Source organism: Scomber japonicus, chromosome 23 (genome assembly GCF_027409825.1).
Source record: "Scomber japonicus isolate fScoJap1 chromosome 23, fScoJap1.pri, whole genome shotgun sequence".
Lineage (NCBI taxonomy): Eukaryota > Metazoa > Chordata > Actinopteri > Scombriformes > Scombridae > Scomber > Scomber japonicus.
Window position 1 is genome coordinate 8,845,139 of NC_070600.1, and position 26,213 is coordinate 8,871,351.

Here is a 26,213-nt window from a genome sequence, read left to right on the forward strand (position 1 = left end):
GAGAACTATAAACATTGTGAAGGTCAGCTGAGTGCAAAACATTGAACGCAAAAAGGACTATGAAGATTCAAAAACAGACTGACGTACAAATGCGGAACAAAATCTAAAAATATATTTTGGATAGATGATAAAGCCACCTGAAGGTCAGCGTTAATGTCACACAGCTCTGCTATTCTCCTCTGAAGCTCATCCATCTCCATGGTGACCTTAAAGTTCTGGGGAGCCATCAGAGGGGAGTTAGGGCAGACAGTCACATCATTCCATGAACAAATTGGTAACAATATACTCTCTGTAAGCAATCTATGAATGTGTGAGAACTACTGAAACCCTGTGAAGTAATTGATTTTACTGTCAGCTGTTCTAACAAAAGTCCTCTGTGGAGAGTCAAGTACCTCTTCCTGAAGAGAAGCAATCTTGGCAATGAGACTGTGGTTCTCTTTCTCCTGAAAGAAGAAAATCAGTCAATAACAATGATGGAAATAAAGCTCAGTCCTACATTTTCTGCTCCATTACATCCTGAGAGTTGACAATCCACTAAAAATCTAAAAAGATGATGTAATATTTGTAAAGAGGAAAAAAATGAATTTTTGAATAATTTTGCAATTTTATTTATAAGATCAATGTAATCTGGGATGTGGATTTTACAGAGCAATCACTGACTATGGCTTGGACACTGGTGATTCGTTCAAAGTTTGCACCATTTTTCTGAAGGTAGCAAACACTTTTCCAGTTGAATGGTGTGTTACTTGTGTTTGCATGTTCCAAATATATATGGCTGGAACACATGCAAACTGCAAGTCAAACCGTTCACCCACCATTGATTTTGACCTTTAATTTTAGAATGGGGTATAATTGTCTATTAAAATTGCTGCAATGCAATACAAGAGAAAATAAGAAGAAGACATGGTTTTATGTGTAGTCAAAGTTAGCCATACGAGTCGAAGCTGCACTTATTTTATTTTATTTTATTTTTTTACAGCTGATGCTTTGACTTGTGGTCTGCAATGCATTTCAGGAGCAAACTTCTGCATGTATGGTACGAATAAAACCTTTTAACAAAATAACTTAAGCATGCAGGTTGTCTGTGCATTTATCCAGATCCTCTATGTGCTGCTTTAGGTTGACTAACCATGCTTTTGCTTTGTGCAGAGGCACGAGCTCTGCCTTCCTCTGTGCAGCTCAGAGTGGCCTTCATTTCTTCAACTTCCTCTTTCAGCATCTTTTCTTTCTGGGTTAGCTGCTGGTGGCTGTAGAAGAGGACACAGTGATGGAGCAACAGCAAACCGAAGTGCAGAGACGGACAGTGTGTCTGTGCAGTTTTATTTGGATTTGTCTGGAAAGTGTGTACGAGAGTATCTTACACCCTGGCCTGGTTGCGGAGCTCCTCATTCTCCTCTGCCAGCTTTTGGTTGCTGTCCTCCATGCCCTCCACCACCTGCTTCAGCTTCCTCACCTCCTCTTCAAGCTTTTGATTGCTCATCTGGAGGTCAGCAACACAGTACACCAGCTCTGACGTTTCACTGAGGAAGGAAATACACAAATGCATAATCCAAGGGCATGTGTGGGTAGCGATGCTTAAAATATAGGCATGGTATGGTCTATTCATACAGATATAGACAAACTCTCTAAATCACACACCACTTACAATTCTGCTCTGGATGCTTCCCCTCCAAAGGCCTCCAAGCTTCCTGAGGTCATATTGAGCATCATGGACCTCTTGGCTACAACACACACAAATTTACACAAAATACATTATCAAAGCTCCTGCTGTCATCAAAATTAGATACATGTAAAATACAAGAAAATGAGTATTAACATGAACACTCACTGGACAGACTGTCTATGGGTTTAATGGAGTCCTGGGTTATGTCATCGGATGGCTCGTCCCTGGGGAAAAAAATGGAGAAATTAAATGTCAAAATGTGACAAATCAATTACTTTTAGTTATCTCTTTTCAAAATCTGGCAGTATGCCTTTGCTACAGGAGTAGTACTGGTTTGTTGAACTGTTTCATTTTTGGTGCGTGGCACATTGAGCACAAAAGAAAAAAAAACAGTCAGCTCTCAGTCTGAATCTCATCTTCTACAGCACCTGATATATAAACAGACCCTGGCAACACTGCAAAGAGAGCTCGCTCACTGACGCACAGATATGCCTCATTTGAAAGTTACACATGTGTGTTCAGTCACTGAATACAGTATATATATATATATATATATATATATATATATATATATATATATATATATATATATATATATATATATATATATAAAAAAGCATGTCTTCACCTACAGCTGTGACTGTTTGGTCTAATCAGTGACAAGATGCATCGCCCTCAAGCTTTATTGTAGATGTTACATCCCTTCAGAGTATGAAATCTTTCATTTCAAGAACAGCCCACAAATCATGGCATAAATGCTAGAACATAATGTTCAGGAGGCATCATCGTCTCTCCCTGGATTGCCAAAATTTGACCACTTGCATAAGACATAAGACATGAAATACTGTACTGAGGGGAGAGGAATCCTCCATCCATGTCTCATCAAACCACACTAAAGGTACCAAATGCGCATTTAATATAAACCTGAAACAGAGTGCACTGCAATGATGATGCAAAACTATCTCATATACCAAAGACATGGTGTTAAACAGATGTACACGCTGAAATTATGGGGAAAAAAGTTCTCACCAGTAATCTCCCATCTGATGCATAACCCGCCTACACAGAGTCTACTTGCATAACTCAAACAGAGTATATGAGTGGCTCTCTGAAAGGCTAAAAAGAAAGCAGAGGACTGGTGAAGACTGTGCCAGCTCTCCTCGCCTTCTCACATCATATTAAAAACGTTCAAAGATCTGCAATCACGCATCATGTGTGGAAGCAAACAGCAAACATGTGGAGCCAATTTAGCATATCATTGAGTAATAGTCTGGACGTGTATTAGAATATGATCTTTGAAGAAGACAATTCAATTGACAAAGCCAAAAAATATCAAATTGAAACTGATGAGAGGGAAAAAAGGAGGAGTCTTGCTGCCACAAAAATGAAACAAACACCCTCAAATCTGAAATCTCTTCCATCTTGAAAGCTAAAAACTTGGCTGCACAAATTCTCATTTCTACACAAAAGATAATATACATCAGTATTTTGGCTTTTACCCATTGTTGCGGCGGTCATCAATCCACTCTCTCATTACAGCGTGATACGTGTCCAGGTCGATGGAGACGTCTTTGTGTTCTGGGTCCAGCATGTTACAAAGCTCCTCCAGTCCACTGTCTTCTGAGCTGCGACTGGTGGTGTGCCGCAGGAAGTCCACGATGTGAGACACATACACTTTACCTGAAATAGAACCACATAGAGTCACTACAGAAAAAAAACCTGTTAAAAGACATAGTGTGATGATCAGGACAATTTTGAGTTTTTTCTGCATTTCAACACTTTTTCACGCCTCCAGACGAAAAGGTGCCACATTATGACTTTAGATGTGGGTTATAGGTGTGGGCAGCACAAGCAGCAACCATGGTGATGGCAAGAATATCTACCGCAACTTTTGTTTTTGTACATTTGGTATCATTTCTTAACGCTGCCTCCACTTTTTTGAAAAGTGTTGATTCTTCACACAGTAGTCTAAACTCTGGAGCATTTTTCTTTGCTCTGACCCAAAGCTGTATTCAAAAACTCAAACTCAACCACCAGCAAAGCTCCATGTACGGCACCTATTATTTTCACATGTATAAAAACAGTAACTTGCAATATTCCTACAACAATACTATGCTAAAATATATTTAAAACCTAAAATGGTTACACATCAACCCTACCAGTCTCATTTTAAGATGAAGACCAGCCAGACAAGTTTTTGAATTTCAATAACATCTATGAAAAAGGGACCATTTTTACATAAAGCCAGAGAGGACAGAGGTAGAGAGCTAGAAATAAAAGAAAATAGACCTATCACATGAAGATCAATCGACAGTAGAGACTGTGACCGAGGATCAGAGGTCCAGGTCCAGAGGTGAAGGGAAAAGAATAAAAGTCATTTTCATAAAAAAATCTCAAAATCAGACAAACCTCCTCCCTACTGCGGCAAAGATTCCATGTAACCACTGGCAAAGATATTTCACTCCATAAATGCATAAGAAAATGCTGAGAAAACACAGAAGTCTCTATACTGATGACAAAACTTGATATATACTGAGATAAATGGAAGAGATATTTGTTGTCAATGCCAGCAGGCACAAGAGGAGGACACAAACAGCCTTCTACACTGAGACACACTATCACAGTGTGCTGAATGACAAGTTTTAATTAATCATCAGATGTCCCTATTCAGCTGGCTGGAAGAATCAAATGTGTGACCCAACCATTAGAGACTGTGTGTGTGTGTGTGTGTGTGTGTGTGTAGGTGTACCTCGGCGCTGGGTGTCACAGGCATGGAAGATTGTATCGAGCAGATTCTCCTCACAGATCAGACTGATTTCTGCCATATTCTCCTTCCTGCTTTCAGAGCCCAGTGAGTTCCCTGATCATGAGCACACAGAAAAAAAGAAGAAAGAAAGCAAGCACATGACACATTTTCCTTCTGGTAGTGTAGAGTAATAATTGTAAAAGTATGATTGGAAAACACACACTACAAAGTTATGCAAGAGTTTAGCACCAATAACCTTTATTTATAATTGATCAAAGTCATTATTCTTAGTAATATTACTTTTCTCCCTTAATATAATTATTGTTTTTGATTTGATCAATATTTTGCAAATAAAATATCAAAAATAATAAAAAGTGATTGCAAGCTGAATCTGACCAACAGTCAAACCTTAAGTTTCCAAGTTATAATGATCTGAAAATCAGAAAAAAGGCACTTAGCTTAATAAGCACCAAAATACTGTATTAAAAATACGGTATTGTATTAACCTGTTGGAGAACCCTGGGCCAAAACTGAGCTGCTGGGACTCATGTTTAGCCTCATTCTTTATGCTCTGGAGTAGTTTTTCTATGCTGGAATAAAACCTGACCCCTAGTTTAAAATGTTGTAACAGTGTGAAACAAAAATCAATTTAGGAATATGTAACACGTTAGCACAGAAATGATACAATGAAGGCTTTGAAATAGGACAAACTTCTATTTACCTCCATCTTCCAAAGACAGTCTTTTAACAACCAGAGCAGGGTAGGTCAGCTCATGATCTGTTAATTTCCCTGTTTCTGCAGAGCAGAAGTTGAGGTTATAGGAGAGGGTGCTGTTACTCGGGGTAAAAGTACGAGAGATAGGTGGGCTCTTGCTTGGCGTCTCGCTCTCGGGCTGCACCGACGGGGGTCCTCGTGTGAACGTAAAGTAAGGGGAGTCTTTGACCTGGCTTGTGGGAGTCGAACAATATCTCTGCCATGTCTTAACCGGTCTTAAATCACTCCCATCAGCAACTCTCCTCTCTCCCAGAGTACTAGTGATGGTGTATGTGACATTAGTTGGCGTGGGTGAGTTGCATGCTGGGGTGGACAGCGGGACAGAGGGACCACGGCTGCTCCTCCGAGAAGCTGCAGAACTCGGCATCCCTATCCCTCTACCCTTCACTTTCTCCTTCAGCTTCTCCTTCCCCCTCTCCCCCTCGTCTCTGTGGAGCGACCCTTTCTTGAGGATAGCCTCCAGGTTGTGCCTGAGGCCACACTGGGGGCTGTCGTAGCTGCTGGAGGAGAGCTTGGGAATCTGGAAAGGTGAATTTGGCTCCCGGTCACCACGCCACTGAATGGTCTGTAGTTTGCGGCAAATGCTGTCCACGGGGTTGTGGCGACGCGTGGGCTGGGGCGTGTAATAGTCCATGCTGCTGATGGCGAGGCTGCAGTGCTGGCGTCCTGGCTAGAGGAGAGGGTGAAGTCTGGAGAAAGATGAACAGAAAATATTCAGTTTGCTGGCACATCAAGTTGGTAAAAATCAGAAGAGAAAATCATTAAAAAAAATGCAGAGCCATGGATTTGTCTGCTGGAAGATGACCAACACCACATCTCATAGCACACAATGTACTGCATAACAGAGACATTCAGTCTCAATAGGACTGCTTTTGTCTGGTTGGATTTACTCCTGCAGTGTTAAAAGCAGAAAGGGGCCAGGTAGAGCTGAAATCTGGAAGCAAAATTAGAGTCAGGCATACAGATAATAGCTGGAATATCTGGGACCAATAAGGAGTACCCTTCTATGCAAAACACCAGCTGTGGCATGAGGCAGGCCACCAAATGAAGGTTATTATGGCTACAATTATTATCTACCCATAATTTTCATGATTTATTTATTGTTTTGCCTTAATTAAACGTTGTCCAGTTGTTTAAATATTTAATGTACAATAACATAACAGGAAAAACTGAAAATTTATAAGAAGCTGCTACATGTAGATGTTATTGTAGATTTTTGATTGAGAAGCAAATCCAACTATTAATTGTTTATCAAGATAACAACACAATAGTAAAACTGATTCATAGTGTAACTCTTATCAATTCCTAGTTTCAGTGGCTTCAATTAGAGAAAAATAGTTGAAGGGATGAGAACTCGAAAAGGGAGAAAAAGAGAGATGGATGGGGTACTTAATTAAAACTCCCCAACCACCAACACTTTATTATCCACTTAATGCTTCACATAATCAATTAAGTAGGGTTTACTGTCAATGCAAAGTCAGTCTACAAGACTTCAGAATTTAAATCTTCTCAATTGACTATGGAGAAATAAAAGCGACTGTAGTCCAAATTCAAAGCGTCGCCTGCTCAGCCTCCAGGTGTGCTAATTGGTTAATTAATCCATAAAGTTAACGTCAGCTCCTATAAGTAGTATAGTTTGAAATTTGATATCATAATTAATTTAAGCACAGTAAATATGTAGAATGACATGCAGCTTCTCTTAATTAAAAATAAGGCTAATAAGTTCATTTAAAGCTTTAGATAAAATATATCTAACAACTAAAGCCTCATTACAGACACATTTTTGTTCTTTCGAGTCTCAAGCAGTAATAGTCCATGCAAAACAATCAGACATGCACCTGACCAAGTCTTAAAAAAACCCACCTTCTCTGTTACTTTCTCAAATATCCCTTGTTTAATTGTTGTTGAATGATATTTATTGGATAGATACTGTCGTTACCTCGTAGAGCTTGGATGAGTGTGTAGCCCGCAACCAAATGTTTGGCAAACTGTCTGTGAGCACGCGCTGAGAGCACGCGCAGCAGGTAGAGCTCGAGACAGAAATAGTTAAAAGCTCGGTGGGTGTTCACGACTCTAAAAACGAGCGAACACCCCCACCCAGTGGTCTGCAGAGGGCACAACACCTGATATACCAGGCAAGACAACTTCAGATCTAAAACGCTTCTGGGTTTTAAAAGTTCTGTAAAGTAAAGTTTAGTTTAGTTTTGAATTATATATTTAAAAAGATACGTAAGTCTGTCCCTAAGAATAGTAGCCTACATCTCCCCTTAACTTCAACTAATCACTATCTGAGACAACTCCAATGGAAATACTACAGAGATAATTGATGCAAATTTAATAAAAGTACAATTTAAAAAATATGTATATATTCACCGGTAATGATTTTGTGTCACTTGTGTTGTTTATAGCAATTGGTCTTTTCACATCAAGGACCCCCTAAACTGATACAAATTAGACCCCCAATTGATAAGATTTTGTCTCAAGGTCCCCCTTCTGATACATTTTTGCTTTTAGATATTACATTATAGAAACTGTATGAAACCCATGACCAAAACAGTTATACATTCTATCATTGTGTGTGTACTTATGGATGAAATTAAAGAGAAAATAAATCATTCCCCTTTTTTGCTGGGAACCCCCTGGCACCCCCTGTAAGTCCCACTTAGAAAACCACTGCTTTACAGCACCTGACACCATGTCTACTTGCATGTTTGTTTGGTGTAACTACAACACAATGGGACTGGTTCCAACCTGAGCAGTCAGTAAGAGGTTTAACTGAAAGGTGCACAGCGGCTTTGATTTTCATCAGGTCGACCTTTCAGTCAGACGTGTCTCCTGCTCTGAAGGTAATGTGTGTCTTATTCTACAACAAGACTGTGGTTGGGATAAATATTGATGACGCAGGTCGGGGCTGTAATCTGCTAGGTACAGTAGATGAAATGGACATGTAGAATATATCAAAACAGCCAAGTTAGGTTTTTGGACACAAAGGTCCTATATGGACAAAGTGTGACTTGTGTGCTATATGTAATTTTAATTTATGGCTTGTAAGGACCAATGATACAGTATAAAATCAAAAGGCCTATTTCTGTTCACATCTAGATTTAAAAAGCTGGATAAAGTATATGTTAATAAAGTATACAGTTCAGTGTGGCTTGCGTTATAAATTGTGGTGATTGTATAGCAGAGATATTATGATACATTCATTCATCAAAAACATTTTACACTTATAGCAGAACCCTGAGTCAGTTTGGGTTTGGTGGTTTATGTGAATGTTTTGCCTCAGAAAAATGTCAACAAGGAAAGCTGCAAAGACAGTCCATATGGCCATTACTGCAATTGTATGGTTTTCTTTGTTAGTTTGTTGTGAAATAGGAATACATTTGGAGCATGCACCTTGATCATTATTGTTAAGTGCATAAACAGGATTCCAAAGTTTATTGTACACCCTGACAAAAGCAGGAAATGAATAGCTATCAAATCCTGTCCTCCGGTCACTAGAACATTCCTTATGCAATGTAATTTTTGTTTTTTTTGCACAATGAAGTGAAGATGTACATTTGAAAACTACCATTATTATTACTCTAACATTGTATTCAAATTGTCTTCAAGGAAGCAGTAATACACCACCAACCCAATGGCTGACAACAACATTCCAAGCTTCAAGGTACTGAAACCGGTTATCCTAATGCAGTGTGGTTATTGGCTTGAAGAATGGATGAGGTGCAAAGATTCAGTAGTCAAGGTCCACTGTCTGAATGCCATTCTTCCTTTGATGATTTAACAGCACCTACCCTCAGTAGCTGCTCCAGCTGCAGCATCTTGATGATTCCTTGGCTCCCTGACACTTAAAAATCCCCCCTGTCCCTCCACATAGAAGATATTCCAGCACTGCCTCTTGTCCTCATGTTGCCAAGAGCAGCACCGAAAGCCCCTGAGAGCCAGTCATTCGCCAGTGTTCTTATTGCAACAACAAACACATGGAAGACGTATCCAACAGAAATCCCAGTGCTTGAATAAATCCACTTGACCTCACCAGGCCTTTTCTAAGGCTTTTGATTTAGCTCTCATCTTTCCTTCAGCCAGAATAATTTCCATGTCGTTGCCATTTTCGTGGTTTTTAGGACGAAGGATGTCCACTCCTGTGCTTGACCTCCTCTTCCTCCCGGCTGCTCAGCAGAATCCACTTTCCCAGCTCACGCTAAGTAGCTGGGGCTTTGCTTGTTTTCTGACCCTGAACACCTGAGCAGGAGGCAGCAGGCTCAGGTAGAGATTAGGGCGGACATGTGCAGGCACACTCACCCATACAGACACACACTCTCAAGGATGAGAGCTGGCTTTGGTTTAGATATGAGCGCCAACTTTTGCTTTCATTGAAAGAAAGGGAAATTTGAAGACAGTCAGTAAGTTCTGTTTTGTGATTTGTCCTGATACATTCTTTGATATGTGTGATGGACTGTAACGACAAATTAAAGATCATGGTCATCTGAGACAGACTTGACAGATATTTGAAAGGCCTTTGTCTTGCAGTGTGAGTGCTTGGTACAGAAGCTTCTTCTCTCCTCCCTTTACTGCTCTCCTACACACTGGAAGATGGTTGAATACACAGCACGTCCATATTTATAGTCACTTAATCCCAGCCAAACACTGGCTGGACTGTGTGTGTGTGAACTGAGGAATGCAGGTGACAGTAAAGAGGGATTATGGCTCATTCTAAGGACATAGATACTGCGCTTTCACTAATTTTAAGACTGCCAAGCCTACTTTGTTATGTTGTGAGGTGTCAAAAGATGTCAGAGAAGCAAACATTCCTGGCTCTTTTGCAGAGAAAACGTAGTTAAACGGTTGCAGAGCAGACGCACTTCCACAAGGGTAAATTACAAATTCATCAAAAAAGTACCTGCAAGGAAAAAATAAAACACTATTGGGGGAAAAAATCCACAGTAATCTAAACACATGCATACAGTGTTACGCGTGGCATTTTGTAATCCAGGATTATGGCGCAAGCAACCTTCTGCACCAGGAGGGAGGAGATAAAGATAATCCCAGCCAATTTACTGAATGGCAGGTCCAGAAAGAGGTGTCTCTTTCAAAGAAGGAGCACATTACTCAGTCTTGCAGAAGAGCATGGACATTACTCCCAACTGACATTTTTCTTGCAGTTTGAAGAAGACAGTATAATTCATCTTGAAGTCCTTTCAGTGCTAAAGTGATGATGTTCCATTCTTTATCTAACCCTGACTTTTCATCACTACATGAACTAGATGAGAAAAAGAGCTTCCTGCAGATATAGAGGAAATATCATATTGTTCTTGACAATAATCCCTTCCTGTATGTCCACAGTGCCATAATGCTACAACGTCACTGTCACAGTGTGTGTGTTATGACGATCTTTGAATTGGCCTGTTGCACTGTCAATGTGGCAGCAACCCCTGCTGGGCAAACATGCAGATGGCCAAACAGTAATTAGCAACACGAAGACAGTGTCATTTGAAATATAAAAATGGAAAATACAAATCTTAAATAAGTTCATTTTCTATATCCTTACAAAATGGAGAACGCTAAAGATCAATCTAAAAAATAAATATTTTTCCTTCCTTCATTATGAGGCAGGTTTAAGTTATGCCTCGTTTCATATAACACATTCATTCAACTTTGAGAGACATTGTCAAGTTTGAATTCATGATAAATACGACATATGTTTCTCTCATAACCCAATCTCCCTCTAAGAAGCAGACACAATTATACATCAGTAATGTTATACACATTAAGAAGGAAGGACTGAATATTAAGTGAGTGTCAAAATGACATGGTACAATAGAGATTATATGAAACAATATAAGAGAAAAATATAAAAATAAATTGAGGAACGTTGAGGAGGAAGATAACATGAGACTCCTGGAGGCTAATTAGGGACACTTATCCTTTCTTTGTCCTGGTGATTAGTTGGTGAAATATGAACAAAATGCTCCCTAAATTAAAAATGATACAGGCGGGATTATTGCATAAAACACTCAGTCAAACTCAGTCTAAATTGTAACTACTTCCACTGCTGTTCTGCTCTGTGTTTGTACCAGGCAAGTGACCTAGTGATCCAGCTGTCCTCTACCCTAAAGGCCAAATCTGAGGTGTTTACCTTTGGGACGGTCTTTACCGACCACATGCTGACCATAGAGTGGAGTGTAACTGAGGGTTGGCAGGCTCCACTCATCCAGCCATTTGGGAACCTGTCACTTAACCCGGCCTGTTCGTCACTACACTATGGCATACAGGTAAAATGAAGGATTAAGACTTTAAACCTTACTTTTTATACCTTTCCCTAGCTAAAATGAAGTTAGTTTTTTAACGTGTGATTCAAAATAGAGCTTCATGTGACTCCTTAAAAATATAACCTTCTTTTTTCTTCTAACCAGCTGTTTGAAGGGTTGAAGGCGTACCGTGGGGATGACAACAGACTGCGTCTCTTCAGACCGATGCTCAACATGAACCGCATGGCCAACTCCGCCAAGAGAGCTTGTCTACCTGTAAGATGGATGTGAAGAAAGAGGTTTGACAGAAGAAGGAATGAATGGGTGTATTGATGACAGGATAGGTGACAGTGATGAAGAAAATACTGTTTTTGCCATCAAACTGAAACTTGAGCCACAATTTCATCTCAGTCTCTCTCTCCTCTGATATTTAATCTAAATGCCTTCCATCATACTTTTCTTGTCTTTTTCTCCCACTCTTTCTCTGCCTCTCTCCCTCCTCCAGGCCTTTGATCAGTCAGAGTTGCTGGAGTGCATCAGGAGGCTTGTAGAGATTGACCAGGACTGGGTTCCTCAGTCAGACTCAGCAAGTGTGTACATCAGACCGACATTTATCAGCACAGAGGTAAGGAAAGATCAGTTGTAGTCCTGCTCTGCTTTTTGGTTTTGGAACTCCAACTAAATGTGTGTGTCTCATTGTAGCCAACTCTAGGTGTAAAGAAGCCTGCCCAAGCCTTGCTGTATGTGATCTTGTGTCCAGTGGGAGCTTACTTTAACACCGGTGGAAAAGGCCTTTCCTTATGGGCTGACCCAAAGTACACACGTGCCTGGAAAGGAGGAACTGGAGACTGCAAGATGGGAGGGTGTGTAGGCACATACTATGCATGTTTTAGTATATATTCACTGATAATTAATGCACTCAACCCCAATATGATCGTCTAGGTGGTGAGAACAAAACCATCAATCTTTTGATGGTTATGCCTTAATAAAAATAAACATTATTCTAGTTTCTGCTTGGATTCTTCAGAGAAAAGCTGTCATGTCCTGTCAAAGTCTCTCCTAGAAACGGTCACTTAATTCAGAAATAAAGTGCATCATGCTTTTTTGGGACAGTAGATAAAATAATTTCTCTTACTTCACTCTACAGTATTTAAAGTTACATGCAGCACTATAGACAGTAAAGTAGTCATTTAATTTGTTGCTTTGAATTGCTGCAGGAACTACGGATGCTCTCTGTCTGCCCAGTATGATGCAGTGGATTATGGGTGTCAGCAGGTGCTGTGGCTCTACGGAGAGGACCACCAGATCACGGAGGCAGGAACCATGAACATCTTCCTGCACTGGATCAATGAGGATGGAGGTTAGTCACACTTGGCTGAATACAGGCTGTATACGTTACTGTAAATGATTTAAAAAAAAAAGTGTAATACATTATTCACTGAGGAACACATGTAAATATACACTCTGTATACACTGATAAAGTAAGATGCTTTGGATGTTAAACAAATGTGACCTCTGCTGGCAGGACATCTTCATTACAACTTCAGGGCACACACCATTTTTTTTCCTATTTGCCTCAAAAACCTCAGATTTCTCTATTTTTCAGAGGAGGAGCTTGCAACACCACCTCTTGATGGCATCATCCTCCCAGGTGTTACCCGGCAGAGCATCCTGGAACTAACCAAAGAATGGGTGAGAAAGACAAACACTCTCTGAGAAGTCACCTATATTTGCATCTGAGAACTCTCATATAGTAATTCGAATGACATGATCCATTTACCATTCTTCTCCCAGGATGAGTTTAAGGTGACAGAGCGTTACCTGACCATGAGCCAGCTGTGCTGTGCTCTGAAGCAGCAGCGGGTCAAAGAGCTGTTTGGCTCCGGCACTGCCTGCATGATCTGCCCCATTGAAGACATTGTCTACCAGGGAGAGGTAAGACAGAGAAGCATACAAACATATCCTGTATGTAACACTGATAAAAACTAATATAAACCAAAGCCAGTTATATTGAATTATATACTAATTTATATGAAAATAACCAACAATGTTTGGCTTTCAAGAATGACATACTTTTGTAAAAGATGTATAAAATTTGCTGAGCCTCCTACTAGAGGTGCTCCTCGAATTTAGAAAAACAATGAACAGTACTCTCATGGTTGCAGGCATTTCTTTTTTATAATTCCTGCTAATTATCTGAAACCTTCGTAGTGAATCATGGGGTGCTCTTATTGGTTTCTGTCAGGTGCTGTGACTCTACAAATACACTAAAGTACTTATATGTAAAATAGTTTTAAACTTTTAGATAGTTAGAGCTTTGATGAATGTGGCTCACAGTCTCTTGTGACCACATGGGCCTTTTATCCTTAGCAGGATGTCAGTACCCCGTGGCTTCCTGTTTTAATACCGTTATATGTTTACTTAATATTCACTATGTTCTGATTTTGTTTTAGTGTAAACAGTAGATTCACAGAGCTGATTGTGTTATTAAAACTGTGTTTTTCTGTGTGCTTTTCTAGAACTTGCACATACCCTGTCAGGATGAAAATTCACAGCTGACTTCACGGATAGCAAAGGAACTCACAGATATACAGGTTGATGGATGCGCCTGCACACACACACACACACACACACACACATATACACACCACAGATGTTTCCCTTCGCTCAGTAACAGCTGGTTAAGCGTCTGTGTTCTTTACACTCCTGTCACCCTCAGGACTGTGTTTTCATGTAGTAATGGGCAGCTTTGAATAAAGCCTTCAGTGGTGTGATTGTAGGAGGAAAATTTGGAAGAACAGAATCCTACAACTAGAAACTAATTTTATTACGTATCCCAATCTGAAAAATACAGATATAATAAAGAGAAATAGATACACATGCTCCCACTGACTCACTTCCCAGGAAATATGGTTGATCAAATACAAGACCTAACAAAAACAAATATTCCCTCCAAATATTAACTTATCTTACATCCCCATAACTGCATTACAAGACTGTTATCTGAGTGTTTATTATGTAACTCAATGAGATAAAATTACTGTTTTTTTTTTAACAAAGCTCCCCGTTATCCCCGTTATAATGAATCTTATTCATTGCACACCCGCTGCATGTATTATTTTGCCTGTAAGTACATTATAAGTGAAATATCTTATTAGATAATGAGCAATGATTTGGTAATATTGTACATAGCCTACAAACATGCCACATCTATTGTCGACGCAGCACTGCAGGTTTAAACGGATCCATAATGTTCTTTGCTGGAGGCTTGATTTGTATTAATGACTGTATTACTGTGTTGTGTAATGAGCCTATTTGTATTATGGGTATGGAATAAGAATGGGATGTGATCTCTCCTATGAGTTTTGGCAAAACGAGAGTGTAAAGATAAGGTGGCTACAGAAATCGTGCATGAGGTCAATGAAAAGTCATTACAACAACCTACCTAATGTACTGAAGATTTCATAGTGGAATACACACAATGTAACAGTTAGAAGTTACTCTATACTCATGAGACAACAGAAACCAAATTTCTAATCAAACCCCATACTCAAAACCTTTTTCCATTTTTTTTTTCATCAAACATCAAAAGATCACGCAATGATCCATCTTGTCTGAACCACTGGCGGTTTAGACAAATCAGTGTTGCAAATCCGGCTGCCTCACTAGATAAGACAGTGATAGACCCATGGTTCATGTAATCACCTGCTAAATATTTTTTGAAAGTGTCTGCCCTTTTCCAAACTGTTTACAAGGACAACTTCTTCAATGGTTGTGTGACACAAGCCATCTGGTGTGTCTGGTTACATCTAACATCATCTAAAACTAAAGGGTACCTTTAAGGATCTCTTGCAGGTTCCTGCTGACCAGAGGTTCACATCATGAAAGAATAAATGTGTAACACCAAAGCTCCAAACTGGACAATAATGACCAAATCAGTAGCTTTGTTTAACCATGCTAAGGCAGAGGCTCTATGGATGTTAATGTAAAGGTCCATTTGTCAGTCCACCACCCCAGATGGACATACCTCAACTATTGGATCAATTGCCATGAAATGTGTTCCCCAGATGATGAACTTTATTGATTTGGGTGATCACTTCATTTTTTCTTTAGCTCCATCATCAGGTCAAACTTTAAACTCCCCAATAAATACCTGCAAACCTGATGACCTTCCTTCTATCCTTAGTTGTTTAGTGCTAATTTTCACAGACCCAATCATCACTGTAGACTTATAATGTAGTGCTGTTGTACAGGAGTTCCCGTCATTGGTGACCAAAAGCACTATTGTCTACTGTGATGTATAGCACTTCCTTAGTTAAAAGCTTACTGACTGCAGAGTTTGTAGGCCTTTTTAACAATGCATATACAGAACTGTTCAAACTAACATCTAACTGAACTGAATCCAAGACTGAATGGAGGAAAGTCAAGGGGCAACGCCTTAACATGAAGCAATGAGAACAGTGATTGTTCAACTTAAATACAATGAACAAAGTACATACAGTCATACTTTGAGCTAAACTGAAAAATATTATACAATATGTGCTTCATGAATTCCACCTCTAGATGACTTCTGAGCTCAATCTTACTGGTATGTTTCTATACGTTCATGCTTTACCAGTGTGTCACAAATATTCCTGTCTGGAGCAGAATCAGAGGTCGCTGTATCCTGGCTTGATTGTTTAAGAGTCTTGGCATTGCATTGAAAACTTTTAGAGCTGCAGGCTTGTTTCCAAACTATATGAGCACATAGTGGCCTCTGGGTCTCCTAAATGTCCTCCAAATACTGATTACTTGATGTGTCTTATCTCTACAACTGAAATCTTTTCTTTTGCTTTGTCTGTCTCTTCCTCTCTTTACTTGTCTGTGCTCTATCTGTGTTTGTTTTTTGTCATTCTGGTCAGTCCCGGGCAGGAGATTAGCATATCTGCTCTCTCCATCATCCAGGCCCTGTGTGCATAAGTGATGTGTGTACCGTTTGTTGCACGTTATGAATGTGTTGACCACCATCTTCCCGTGCGATAACATCTTCCTTCGTCGACAGTGCTTCAGAGAGAAAGCGGAAGAGAAGAGACAGTTGCCGGCCTGATGGTTGAGCATGGAGAGTTGGAGATAGGGGCAAGACAAACTCCTGAATTCTCTCTCTCATTAAGCTTGCTGTAATTGCACAAACCCAATTATTGCCTCAGCCGTTTGTGATCTTCAAAGCCAAGATGCTGCAAATGAAGCCTCGAACAAGTGGGAGAGGAGGAGGAGGAGGAAGAAGATTTGGTGGAGGGGAGAAGGGGGGGGGGGGAATGGGCGGCTGCAAAGCTTAATGAACAATAAAATCGACAAAACGCTGGAAAACGCTGCACTCCTTCCGCAGTGCAGTTAAATCTGTTGACATTTCATTTGGAGGGAAGCAGTACAGTGTTATCCCCCCCACACACGCTCGTCCTCCCGCCCCTCTTGAAGACAACATTGTGCAACAAACAAACGAGTGGTCTGAGGCAGCAGATGAAAGATGGGTTTACTAAGTCGCCCTGCTGTTCCTCTTTCAAGTTAATTAGAAATCACATTCTTTTGTTTCCCCTTCGCAGGCGTTTATTTACTTCCTCACTTCGACCATTAGAACAAATTTGCAACATGAGACACAAATAATTGGATTTGTCTCCGCGGCTGTCACGGATTGGGGAACATTTTGTTTTGATTTTTATTATAGTCCCTTTTCTCTGTTGTGTTGTGTTCTGTTTGTGGCTGAGTTTGCAGATTTGCTTACGGATATTTGATTTCATTTTTTGATTTGAGTTTTGCTCGCAATTAAGCGGTGGCGGGTGAGAGAAGTTTAGTACTTACTGACATGAGATTTCTTTTTTTTTTTTTTTACTGCCTGTGCCACACAGGACTAGAGATTCTCTTGTAACCTTTTCATGACCTTTGTTCTCTTACAGTATGGCCGCTCAATCAGCAACTGGACCTTCCTGGTGTAGCAGACGTGAAGAAATCTGGAAGACACGCATGCACACAATGATTAGTGTTTACAGAGAGACACAGCATTATGAAATAACAAAGAGATATGCAAACATGTATGTGCAATATTTGTAGTCTAACTGCAATATGCCGGAGAGCTAAAGTTGAAGCCAAAATGACTTTGCGGCAAGTATGTCATAGCACTTTACCTCCTTTTAAACTTAAATTAACGGCAAACACACAACAGTCCAAAGTAATTAACAAAAGTAGGCTGATGTCTTGTGCAATAATGCATAATAACTTACAGTGTCCCTGCCACCATGACTTGTTGTGCTTCTTCTCATCTCCTTTACTAACCAACATCCAGGACTCAGTTGTGGCTTTGATAAAAAAAAATATGTCAGATATCACAGTTACAAAGAATTTCATGTTACTTATGTAAGAGTTACTAAGCAGCTATAGGGGAACTTGAACTCATGGCATGGAAACTTTAAAATCATGTTGTCTCAAAGTTTTACAGTAAACCATTTAGTAAAGTAGGACTATACATCCAGATTTTCATTTTGTGCTATTATATATTATATCATATATCGCAGTGTTTTCAGCTTCACTTGAACCTGTGCTTCAGAGTTCATGCTAATGTTTCAAATGTTTGAAAGTTGTGTTACAAACAGAATTTTCTTTTAAAAATCTATAACTAGCAAACTGCAAATGTATTGGGTATCCATAAGTAATACATTGTAACTTACCATACATACAGTATAGTTGTTTCTTTACTACAGTATATCATGGGGCTTGTTATTGTATCTGTACTACTGGACAAATAATATAAATCAATTCAGTATCTATGAAATGGAGTTTGTATGGAGTCTTATCAGCGTTCTGTCAGTATTGGGGAAGACTAACTCGTCTCTTACTGTAAATATACTGTAACACAAGAAATGATCAGCCGACCATTGCACATTTTTACTGTACTTAAAAGGTTGACCCGAGGACCTCCTTATGGATACACTGATATCTTATTGTGATCATTAAACAGTGTCTTATTTCCTGCAGTTAAACCTGGATTCATTGATCTTTTGTCCACACGGAGCATCACAACAAGCTCCACAAAACTGTGACATATTATCACCAAAGCTGATTTGCACACATCCAGCAGATACAGGGCAACGATAGCATTCATTTGGAGCCGTGTTTCTAGCTACCCAGTGAATGTTAATCTAATATTCACTCTTCTTTTCTCCTTTTTTATTTCTCCTCTGGTCTCCACCACCTCCTGAGGGAAATAGCTTGCTCTTTAGCTGTTAACTGCTTCATTATCACCAGTTAGCTGTTAATTTTGCCTGCTGTTTGGTGACTGACCATGGATTATCACAGCTTTTGTACTGAAAACAGCTGCTTGTCGTCTTATGCGGCAACAGAATTGAGAGTAGTGAGGATGACCTGAACTGTAAAGCTGCTGGCCAGAAAACAACCCAAAAATGACACGAAAGACACTAAAAGGCTTTACAGAGCTGAGTGGGGTGATAATGATCTGTGGGTTCATATTTAGAAGCAACCCCTTTCACATTACACATCGTAATTTAATCCATTTTTAATATCAAAATATTGCAGCTTTAAACTATTATGTTAAAGGTTGTCAAAGTATAATTACATTTTACTTGACACACTGTAGAGATCTATATACAGATGTCTTATGTGGTCTTACAAAGTGTGAACAAATGTCACCTATATGTGTCAATTTTCTCCAACTAATACATTTATATAAAGGTAGGTGTTCAGAGCATAACTACTAGAACATATAGAAAGCACAGTATGTGAAGAAAATGTTCTCTCACCTCTGTATCTTTTATAATATGGGTGATGTTTCAGTGAAAAGGCCATACCTTCAAAGAGAAAAGCCTTCTAAAGGAAACATTACATGCTGGATCTCTTTTTTTTTTTTTTTTTTTTTTAAATCTTTCTGCACTGTGACCTTTGGGAGGATGGAGTGTACAGATAGTAGTGATGAGAACTGTCTACAAGTCATTATGCCAGTTATAAGACTTACCAAGTTGACCATTTAATACAATTCTAGAGACAAAATGTGCTAAGAACAAGAATATCTTATCAAAAATCAAGTAGAAAATACTATTTGTAGCTATATTGTTCCTTATTTCTTATTAAAAATAGTGATGTTATCAGGATAAATACATAAATAAATAAGAAAAGAAGTAACTACATAGCAACTAGTAACTATAATAACAAGGCTGAAGAGCACAAGTGGCAACAGAAGCCCATTTCCTCATGGTGGCTGTTCAAATCTGAAAGACTGAATGATGCACTGATATAGCAAGTTTTTTTATTCTCTTCAAAAATATTCACATTTAGACACAATCATTATTAAATGCTGTTAAACATCTGGGTAGACCTTTTAAAAAACAAACGACTTGAAATGATGATACTGGTGTGTGGTTTGTCTTCTGTGTCACACTTTGAGGCTGATTATAGCAGAGGAGGTACCTAAACCTGTATCACCTGTGAGTGTGGTTCTGGATGATCTGGGGTGTTCCAGCAATGGTGTGGATGGTAGGTGTAGAGTGGACTCCTGGACTGGATGAGGATTTCCAGGATCCTCTCAGGAGTAAGAGCCAGGCTCTGCAGAGACGCTTCATCAATCCTTAATGACACTGTGGAGTGCAAGTGTTCTCCTGCCACCGTACACACACACACACACACACACACACACATGCAGGCACGCACACACACACACACACACGCAGGCACACACACAAATACACACACACACAGAACCTGGAACAGAACCAAAGCCATCAGCATAATGGAGTCATAACAGAAAACCATCAAACCGGAGAGCACTTGGCTGTTTGGCTCTACACACACACACACACACACACACACACACACACACACACACACACACACACACACACACACACACACACACACACACACACACTCAAAAATGTTTACATGTGTACACACTCTTGTGACATAACTGGTGACACACTTTACAGGTTTAAAATAAAATCTCATGAGATAAGCTTCGTCCACTACTACATTCATGCCTTATTAAGTGGGATCTTATTTGTATGTCCGCCTCTGTATGTGACTGCAATGGATTCACATATGTAGTTATGTGTGTTTATCTGTTTATCTGTGTGTGTGTGTGTGTGTGTGTGTGCCCAGTGGCGTGCTGGATGATTTTTGGCTCTTTGTGAAGACAGCTCATTTTGGCGGGAGCTCCTTCCTTGTGTGCAGTGGCACAGCTGGTGTAGAGCCCAGCGAGTGTGCACGAACACACACACACACACACACACACACACACACACACACACACACACACACACACACACGCACACTTCAAAATGCCAAACACCATCTAGCAGACTTAATGTAGGCCACTGGTGAAATAACCACAGCTCGTATCTCAACGTCTTATCCTCCGGTGGTTGATTCCTTTTCTTGCCTTTCCCGTTCTTTGCAATTAAACAATTTGTTCAATAATAATTAGCTGTAAATTAGTTTCTCAAGCTCTACATTCCATTATTCGCCCACAGGGATCGTTAAAATGACATCTAAATCTAATCTAAATTACATCTGGACAGGTGCAGACATGTTGAATGATCATTTAAAGGCATTGTGGCTTTAATCTGAAACCATTTCAGGAGCATTAAACAACATAATCAAGCTGTTATTTCATTGATATTCAGTTAGAGTTGACAAAGGTTGATTGGAGAGGTGCTCGTCCACTCACAGAGGCCTCTGAGGTAACGGTTCATAACGGTGGCTAGGTGCTGATTTAACACACTTAGAGTTATATAAAGCAGCCTGAACAGTTGAGACTCTAAACCTTCATGAGATGTTAATTTTGAGGGTGCGTTTCATGTTTGGGTCAGTATCATTTATGTGAGTTTTATCAATTCTTCTCTGATACAGTCTGGGCCAAAACTTCCTGTCATTAAATTTCACAAAGATCAAGTTTATTGCCAGGCTGTCGTATTGGACCACATGAGGCTGCACAGTTGCATAACACTCTGGTAACTCACTGTTCATGCCTACAAACATGTTGTGCAAAGAAATAAACAAAAGCATAAAACTGCTCATAAAATCTGACAATTATATGACTTTCCACCATATTCCTGATGGTCCTGTATTCTAAAATGATGGGCTTCATATTTAGCAGTTTCACAGTTTCACCAGCCATCCAAACATTTAACTTGTTTTACAGCAGAAACTCTGCTCCAAACATACATCTATCGATTTTAATTATTGGATTTATTGGCATTAAGCACAATTAGGAACCATATATGGTGCCAAAGTATCTCTCTCCTTTTCTCTCGGCTCATAGTATTTCTCCCTCCAGCTCCTCCATCTCTTTTATAATCTTTTCTTTCCTTCCATCCCTCTCTCCCTCCGTCCTTCACAGAAACCAGGGACCCCAGCAGGCCGCTCCCATTCAGCCTGAAGATGCTGATGATGTTTTAATTGTCACTTCTTGTTAAGGCGGCCGTGACATTCACGCAGGGACAGAGGGGAGGCGGTCGGCGTTATCAGGGGAAATGGAGAGAAAGGGAAAAGAGAGAGAGCGAGAGGAGGAGAGAGAGAGAGAGAGAGAGGGAGAGAAAGAGAGAGAGAGAGGGAGATGGCACCCATTCAGCTACTAAGAGTGGTATTTGGCTCTGAGCAGTGTGGCTCCTTCTCTCTCTTCCCTCTCTCACCCCGCCAGGGCATGATCTGATTTGACAAGCGCAACGCTGTCATCTTGAGTTTGTCCAATTTGAAATTCTAATTAATGAACTCGGCGCCACTTTGTGTTTTTGTTGTTGTTGTTGTTGTTGTGTTCTTCCTCTTCTTCCTCCCTCTTCTTAGGCCAGTTTGTCTTCTATTTGTCTTTTCTTTACCCCTTCTCCTTCCCTCGCTTCTCCAGTCCTCTTTGGAGGCGGTGTGAGTGCAGAGGCCGCCGGTCGCTCTGGGTGAGATTGTGGTCTCACACCATAGCAGATGATATCAATGGCTTTGGGTCACCCAATTAGAATCACACAGTGCATGTGTATTCTGTTAGTGTGCTGCATTTGTACGTGTGTGTGTGTGTGTGTGTGTGTGTGTGTGTGTGTGTGTGTATTTGTCTCTGTTCTGTTTCTCTCAGACTCCTAATGAGGAAGCAGAGAGAGGAGCAGTGGCTGCTGATCGCTGATGCTAAAGGGCAAAGAAGTGGTCAGTCTCTGTTTCCAGAACTTCACACATATATAAAGGACTCTCAGAGGAAGAAATCACCCTGATGCTCTTTAACTCCTTGCACCTTGCATTTGTCCTGCACAGTTATGACCTCATGGCACGATGAACGTCAACGGTCATTTGCAGGTTGTAATGGTGGTAAAATCAAAGAGCAAACACATCTAATCATCTAAAGCATTTGCAGGGAGAAATAAAATCATAAATATCAGTGGCTTTTGGTCACCCACAAATGTACTGTCTTCATAGAGATCAAATCTGTCCCACTGGTTTCTAACACCTTTAGCAGTATGCATTGCTGGATTTAAATTCCTGGGCCAAAAGCTTAAAGCTCATGGTGCAATTACCGTCTGTGATCATCCTCAGGTTAAACTAGAGATGCAAACTGATCATATTATACAGAAAGAAATACATCATAGAGGAAGTATAGAGAATACTATGCAGCCACATAATGGACCTTTGCAGGTAGGTCCTTTGCTTTGGGTGGTAGACCCACAGGCTGCTGTCAGTGAACACTGATAGACTGCCACTCAGACACTCATGGGTCACTGTGGGTCATTTAGAGTCTTGAATCCACCTGTGTTTTGACAGGAGGAAGAAAAATCAGTAAAATCTTTCTCGCTGTGAGATAAAATCCAGTGACCTACACTGCCTTCTTTATTCAGATGGGTAAGAAATGAAAGGATGTGTTGGGCCTCCACAAGCCTTTCAAAACCTGACTTTTTTTTTAATTACATTTATATACTGCTAATTCGGAATAGCAAACAGCAAAAGAAAGAAATGTATTGAATTACATTTTTACATTTAAAAAACCCCCAACATAATTCAGGGAAAGGAAACGTTTTTTTTTTACATTTTTATTAATAAATGCATCTATCTGGTTGCAAAATGTTAACATGTATCCAGAAAAATGTTCACTTACAATGTTTTTTCATCCCCTATGTCCTCTCTGCAGTAGAACATCTGTTTGTATCAACTAAAGCATGATTAATGTTTTTTTTATGTTTTTATATGCAGGCTCTCATAGCTCTTGGTTGATGTTTGGGAAAGATTGTGTTCAGCAGAGACATGAGACAGGATGCGTTAACTAAATCAATATTTAACTGAAACAATAGGCTTTTCCTCACCTCAATTATTGTATTTTTGTTACCCAACCTCATGTGCGACTCGGGATGTGAATCAGAGTCTCTGATGTCTCTGCCATGTGATTTCTTCCCTCATTTGGTGTTTTGATTACATCATTTTCATGCGCATCACACCATTCAGTAACCACCCTGCACCCTGCACGGAAGCATCTGCATTTCTTACCTTCCTTGTCTCATTTATTGAGATTTTTTTCTTTAATCTCATTTCATAAGCATCTGTATTTACTCTTAAACATCACATTTTGTGTAACTTCAACAGAACACATGGCTGTTAATGAACACTACAACAAAACTGACCCTTTAACCCGTCTCCCTTACCACTGTGCAGCCCTGCTCTCATTTTTAAGTGAAGTTACAGTATGTGGGGCAGAGAGAGAGACGGAGCCATGTCATGTCTTTCTTTACCAGCGGGTGGTGCTAGCAGCCTACAAACCATAGACCTCAACACAACGCTGCTTTTAGACAGGGGGGAGACAGAAAGACAGAGAGGAGAGGGGAGTGTGGGGAGTGAGCTTTTTGGAGGCCTGCCAATCATGATGCAAAACCACTGCAGAACTAATCTATTTCCATGCCCGTCCTAATCCACCAACACAACGATGGCATCATTTAATCACAAAATCATCATCATCATCACCACTATCACCCTCATCCTCCTCTCCCTCACTCCCCCCTCTCCCCTCCCCCCTCCCACCCTGCACTGCATTAATAAAAAATGTATTTTTTTTTGTAAATAAGAGCTTGTGATTAAGAGCAGATTAGCGTGTGCCTTCAGACGGACAGACAGACCGTGATGGGTTTTGTTAACACGAGAGTAACACTGGGTGTCAGTTGTGTGCGTCTGACATTACATCAACGTTATCCTCCTGCCGCTCATGTTATCGCTCTTGGCTTAGAGTTTTAGGGGACTTTTTAACAGCAGTGCTGCTTAAGAGCTTAGAGTAAATGGATGGATGGATAGATGGATGGATGAAGATCAGGCATGCACACACTCATGCACAGAGAGATCAGTGTCACTCACACAGCTTCAGCGCCAAAGCCTGATTTGCTTTGTGGTAAAAGCTGTTTTATTTCTCATCAGTGTTGTAATGGAGATGCTCTGCTGTCACATGGCACTTGAAGTCTCATTTTGTACTGAAGAAGAGTATTAGGAAAATCAGCCATTTTGCTGTTCTGGTATTCACCTCATTCTGTACTATAAGTGTATGTGATTTAACTGTAATATAGTAATATAATGTTCTTTCTGATTGTCAGGTTATGGAGATTGAATGCTGTAAAGAAAAAAAAGGAGTAAAAGTGGGTTGTTTTGTATTTTTGATACATTTAAGTCTTCATATTTATTGGTGTTACTGAACAACAGTGAGCTTGTTAGTGTTCCTCTTGGACTTCTTTTGTTAATGCTTAGTAATTAAAGGATGATTGATGATTAATATATATATATTTTAATCTTTCACCACTTCCAAACTCTGCAAAAACTCACTTTAGGGACTGTGGGAAAATTATTAGTGGGATGTGGTGAGGAAGCTGAGCAATTAATGTACTAAAAATGTAAATGTATCATATAAAGTGACTGTGACAGCTTGTAATAAAAAAAAAATAAAGAATGGATTTAAAGTTTGGTAAATCATATTATTATGTTTTGACATTATCATTTTGACAATAATTGCTAATTCCACTTGTATTGTGCAATTTGGTGACTACATTGAACCTATCATTCAATTCAAATCCTCAGTTTTTAATATGAGTATATCATCATTAATTCTTCCTGCAGTCATTAATAGCAAAATAACCAGTACCAATCAATATTTTTATGTTATGAGGGAAGTGTTGCCCATACCATGCACTTTCCACACAGCCCCTTACTGCACAAGCTCTGCGCTCTATTCTTATTTTGTGCCATAAAGCAACCGAGGAGATTTTTTTTGGTAACATTGCACACAAGATGATTCACATTAAATGTAGTACAATGCTTCTGGGTAATGGTGTATGTTGTTTATGAGGATTATAGAATAATTTTATAGATTGAGATACACAAAGCATCTTTAACATGAAACCTCTCTGTGCTTTTTTCCTTCATTGGATTCACTAAGTTCCCTTCAGTGATGCATGCATATACTTTATTTGCAGGTGGGCACATTTCGTCTTGCAATACAGGACACCGACTTATTATTCAGTGGTGTGCTGAATATTTGTGTATGTGTGTATCAAACGGAGACGTCGGTCCTGACGGTGAGTAATGTTCTCCAGGCCTGGCGGCTGGCACTGCTCTGTCTCCCTGCAGGTGGGAGTGAGTCACACACACACACACACACACACACACACACACGCACACACACACACACACAGAGCCACCCATTTCAGCCTGACCACCTCGGTGTGCCAGCGCAGGCAGCAACCATGGCAGCCAATTGGCCAATGAACAACTGTCTGTCTGTCTGTCCGTAAAGCAACAGCA

At 40.0% G+C, this 26,213-nt stretch overlaps 2 protein-coding genes across 2 annotated transcripts in view; one reads left to right on the top strand and one right to left on the bottom strand.

Annotated features, from left to right (window-relative positions):
- The window catches only part of lrmp (lymphoid-restricted membrane protein), a 31,513-nt gene extending 25,692 nt beyond the window's left edge, over positions 1–5,821 (bottom strand). The window contains exons 1-9 of the mRNA XM_053313739.1: positions 5,131–5,821; positions 4,413–4,523; positions 3,163–3,343; positions 1,829–1,887; positions 1,646–1,721; positions 1,362–1,520; positions 1,130–1,247; positions 393–443; positions 138–215 (exon numbers count right to left, since the gene is read on the bottom strand). Of these exons, the coding sequence (XP_053169714.1) occupies positions 138–215; positions 393–443; positions 1,130–1,247; positions 1,362–1,520; positions 1,646–1,721; positions 1,829–1,887; positions 3,163–3,343; positions 4,413–4,523; positions 5,131–5,818 (1,521 nt within the window). The 5' untranslated portion in view covers positions 5,819–5,821. The remainder of the gene's footprint in view (positions 1–137; positions 216–392; positions 444–1,129; positions 1,248–1,361; positions 1,521–1,645; positions 1,722–1,828; positions 1,888–3,162; positions 3,344–4,412; positions 4,524–5,130) is intronic.
- Positions 5,822–8,815: 2,994 nt separating this feature from the next.
- Positions 8,816–17,401, top strand: bcat1 (branched chain amino-acid transaminase 1, cytosolic). The gene is made up of 10 exons (XM_053313755.1): positions 8,816–8,851; positions 11,262–11,456; positions 11,598–11,708; positions 11,938–12,057; positions 12,135–12,295; positions 12,650–12,792; positions 13,039–13,124; positions 13,227–13,367; positions 13,952–14,026; positions 17,363–17,401. The coding sequence occupies exons 1-10, from the start codon at positions 8,822–8,824 to the stop codon at positions 17,399–17,401; spliced, it is 1,101 nt and encodes a 366-aa protein (XP_053169730.1). The 5' UTR covers positions 8,816–8,821.
- The last annotated feature ends 8,812 nt before the right edge of the window (positions 17,402–26,213 follow it).

Excerpts from the sequence above, each read along its gene's own strand:
- bcat1 (XM_053313755.1), top strand. The coding sequence starts at position 8,822 with ATGGCTGACAACAACATTCCAAGCTTCAAG. Across the intron at positions 11,709-11,937 it reads CCAAGAGAGCTTGTCTACCT|GCCTTTGATCAGTCAGAGTT; the intron begins GTAAGATGGATG and ends TCCCTCCTCCAG. Across the intron at positions 13,125-13,226 it reads TGGAACTAACCAAAGAATGG|GATGAGTTTAAGGTGACAGA; the intron begins GTGAGAAAGACA and ends TTCTTCTCCCAG.